The sequence below is a fragment of the Dipteris shenzhenensis genome, chromosome 4 (assembly GCF_047967505.1).
Source record: "Dipteris shenzhenensis isolate YYH24624 ecotype China chromosome 4, Dip_SZ_1.0, whole genome shotgun sequence".
Taxonomy (NCBI): domain Eukaryota; kingdom Viridiplantae; phylum Streptophyta; class Polypodiopsida; order Gleicheniales; family Dipteridaceae; genus Dipteris; species Dipteris shenzhenensis.
Genome location: NC_141599.1, coordinates 43,824,771 through 43,828,577, shown reverse-complemented (window position 1 = coordinate 43,828,577; position 3,807 = coordinate 43,824,771). Strand labels below are relative to the sequence as shown.

Sequence of the window (3,807 nt, the reverse complement as noted above, 5' to 3'; positions counted from 1 at the left end):
GACATCTGTCTACACTTTTGGATGTGATATTTTGAACTACTCTGTCATACAGAATTATTTTTTTTGGACATGGTGGATGTGAAGTACATGGTTGATGCAAGCTTTTCCCTATAGTACATGGCCGCAGACTTTTCCCTTTAGGGATGTTTGTGTGTCTATTGTAGATTTTGTATGTTTAGTTATGACATTGTATGGGGATGTGTATTTGGACATATCAATGAGTTCTCTGGTTTTACTTTCGGATGTAATATTTTGAAGTACTATGTCATAGACTTTTTTTTTGGTTAGAATATGTTGCTGGTTTCAGACATTTTAGCATCTTGAGACCCGACGGAGCGGGTCACTAGCCCATCGTAGACGGGTCAGGTTACTCGTAAACAACAACTAGAAGTTGCGTGGAAATTCAAGACAAGGACAAAAAATTGATTCGAAATGACTTTCGCTTTTCCAAGGTGGGCTGCCATCGATTAGACTTCCCAGTGACATGTGGCAGGCCAAAAACACTTATCCGTCTTTCTCAAGAACTTGACCTTTAAGGTTTTAGAAAAACTAAGAAATTGCAAGCTGCGTGCAAAGTGCAAGGAGAGATGAATGAACGTGTGGCTGCCATGTGGAGATTTAAGATACTGTAATAATGATATTATACGAGGTTTTCTCACGTATCATGGACAGTCGAACCCCATGAATCCGATTGTAGATTTTTCTTCGGAAGTGACTCGTGAGCTACCGTTCTATTTTACTTATGGTCCTCGACGACTGTGCGGGATTTGCGACAGTCATGGCTAAATGGCTAACAACGCCGTCAATGGGTATAAGCATTGAGAACAGAACATCAGCTTAGCCGGCCTTGTTTCGGTTCCTCTCAAGAGCTCTCTTCGGAGAAAACCAGCGGCAGGCGATGAACGTCTATCAATTGCCGAGGGAGGCTACCTAGCTAGCTTGATGGCAAGAGCGCGCTGGCTGGCTGGCTGGCTGGCTATCTGCCGCTCGCTTGCAGCGATCAGCGAAAGGAGGCGACGGAGGACGAGGTTCATGGAAGGGCGACGAAGTGGCTTATCATGCACGCAGTCGAGGGCGAGAGCTACCAGAGCTTGCATGGAGTCCATGCACGACGAGATTAAGCTGGAGGAGGAGGCTTGAAGCATCTCCATATCCAACAGCTCCTCCAAGCGACCTTCCTCCACCTTCTTCTTCGCAAACGCAGCAAGATTGATGTCCTCCCTTTCCCAATCGAACGCATCCAACGACGTCGCCAGCTGCAGAAGCACCACCCCAAAACTGTACACATCGCTCTTTTCTGTCAACCTGAAGGTCCTGTAGTATTCCGGATCCAAGTACCCCATCGTCCCGTCCACATGCGTCGATACATGACTTTCGTCCTCCTTCGCTAGCCTCGACAGCCCAAAATCGCACAGCTTCGCATTCATCTCCTCATCCAACAGTATGTTGCTCGCCTTCACATCCCTGTGATACACCCCCGGACTCGCTTGCTCGTGTAGATACTCCAACCCCCTCGCTGCTTGTGTCGCTATCTCCACCCTCTCCCTCCACCCCAATTTCCTCATCCCCTGCCCAACCTTCTTCCCCAAATGATCTTGCAAACTGCCGTTCTTCACGAACTCGTACACCATCACTGGCTGCTCCGTCTCCACACAGCACCCCAATAGCCTCACTACGTTCCTATGATTCAGCTGTGCCAGTACCTTCACCTCGTTTAGCACTTGCTCCGTCCCCTTGGGGTTGCCTATCTTAGCCATCTTGATCGCTACTGCCGTCCCGTCCTCCAATGTCCCTTTGAACACCTCCCCGAAGCCGCCGCAGCCCAGCACTCTGTTCCTGGCGTACCCGTCTGTTGCCCTCTTTATCTCCTCTCTGCTAAACAGCCTGGCGCACCTTCCGCCAGAGTTTGCATACAAGATCAGCTCCCTCTCCCTCGCCAGCTTTGAACGTGCCCTCTTCTTGGCGAGCAGTCTTTTTAAAAGTAGCACAGCGGCGACGACCGTCAGCAGCAAGCCCATCGTTCCCAAAACTACCCCTGTTTAATCATAAGCCAAAAGACAACAACAAAAATACTTATTCGTTTCCAAAGTCCAAATTAACAAGTGACTGAGTGATCGATTACTTACCTGCGGCATAGGCCGTTTTGTGGCAGCTGGCGAGCGTATTTTCCTTCCAAACACAGTAGGGAACTGCAGTTTCCAAAAAAGCCACAATTCTCAGACGATTTCCCGACGTATTCAAGCGAATTGCTTGCGGAGCCCATTCGACTAAGAAGCCCAAGACATGACCGTTCAAATCTGATCACCTTTGAAGCAGATCCCAGAAGCATAGTCAGGAAAGTATCCCGGATTGCATCGGCACAATGGTCTGCTACTGAGTCGATCCTTCCGACAAGTAGAATTCGGTCCACACTCCATTTGCCCAGTCACGCAAGGCGGTTCCGAGGTTGGAATGTCCCAAGCAACCTGCAAGCCCATTGTCCAATCTTCCAAAGGCGCATCCACATTTAGGTCCACTACGCTAATGTATGCCGTCGACAGTCCACCAATTGGCATAACGGTCCGAAAGTTTGGTCCAGCAGTAAACACATCGAAGTAGCAGCAGATTGTATTATTGCAAACACTTGCGGTGGAATCCAGAAGCTTGCTACAAAAGCGGCTATCATTGCACTGCATACCAGGAAATGTTAGCATAATCCTGGAACAATTGAAATACGCCAGGGAATTGCGGCTCGTGAAGGTAAAGGGCCGGCTTTTATTCAAGGTGATATTCAAAGCGCTCAATGAATCCTTGGAATGACAGGAGGATCCCAAATGAGCGCCAGCACCAAGTATCAGGGTCCTGTCGGTCCAGTTTACGCTAAGAATCGGGTAAGAGAAATACAGTGTTCTAAATTCGAGCTGCTGGGTGCTGGAATTGCATGCGACGGGATAATTTGGGTGCCCACAACCTTGCTCTGTGCTAAGGGGGTATGGAACGGGCATATTGCCGCAGTCTGGGCATTGCAGGAAGCAAACTGTTACGCAGGCTTGAAACAGCACGATGGTAAAGAGGAAAATCCAGCTGACGGAGGCTACCATCAGCAACCTTGCAAGGCAATGGATGCTGCCTTCTTCTATCTATCTTGTGTGGAACAGATTAGCGCAGAGCTGAAGGCTCAGGCATGAGCATGAACGAGGGAGGATCTCAGATGTATGTCTAGATTTAGACGTGCATAATGCGTGAAAGCAAGTGTGAAACGGTGAAAACATCTGCCGTGTCAAACTCGAATGCATGTAATTTCAGCTTAGCGTAACAGTCAACAAAGGACAAAAGGACGGCTTAAATTGTCAAAAGAAAAAGGGCACATTGATGTGGAATGGAGACATTGAAGAGCTAAAAAAACAACTTTAACAAAATAGATAACAAGGTGAAGTAAGAGAAGAAGAAGAGGAGAGAGAGAGAAAGGGAGAGAAAAAGAAGGGGTGCAAATAGCAAGAAATAGAGAGTGGAAGAAGAGGACCCTGGAATATGGAATTTTTTAAAAAGCCTACAAACTAATTTCTCTTCTCCAAGCATTACTTAGGCTTCCACTTGTTAAGTGGCAGGCCAATAAACTGCCTTAGATTAGGGACTCAAGGCCAATTTGCAAATTAGGGAGGGGATCACTCAAGGCCAATTTACAAAATTGGGGGCTTGTAAATTGGGGGCTCTAAGGGCTCTCCCTTGGGCCAACACTGCAAGGAACTGCCAGGGGGTTTCATGTCGACGGGATCCAATTTCCAAGAAAAGCTAAAAGAATAACTTGCTATACCTCTCATGTAAGGA

The 3,807-nt window shown here is 47.7% G+C and overlaps 1 protein-coding gene across 1 annotated transcript; it reads right to left on the bottom strand.

The window, feature by feature from the left end:
- Window positions 1-577: 577 nt before the first annotated feature.
- Window positions 578-3,047, bottom strand: LOC147902915 (wall-associated receptor kinase-like 20). Its single transcript, XM_087373771.1, has 3 exons — window positions 2,306-3,047; window positions 2,127-2,189; window positions 578-2,035 (listed from the first exon to the last, which is right to left on the bottom strand). Exons 1-3 carry the CDS (start codon window positions 2,982-2,984, stop codon window positions 927-929), a joined length of 1,851 nt encoding a protein of 616 aa, XP_087229897.1. The 5' UTR covers window positions 2,985-3,047; the 3' UTR covers window positions 578-926.
- Between the last annotated feature and the right edge of the window lie 760 nt (window positions 3,048-3,807).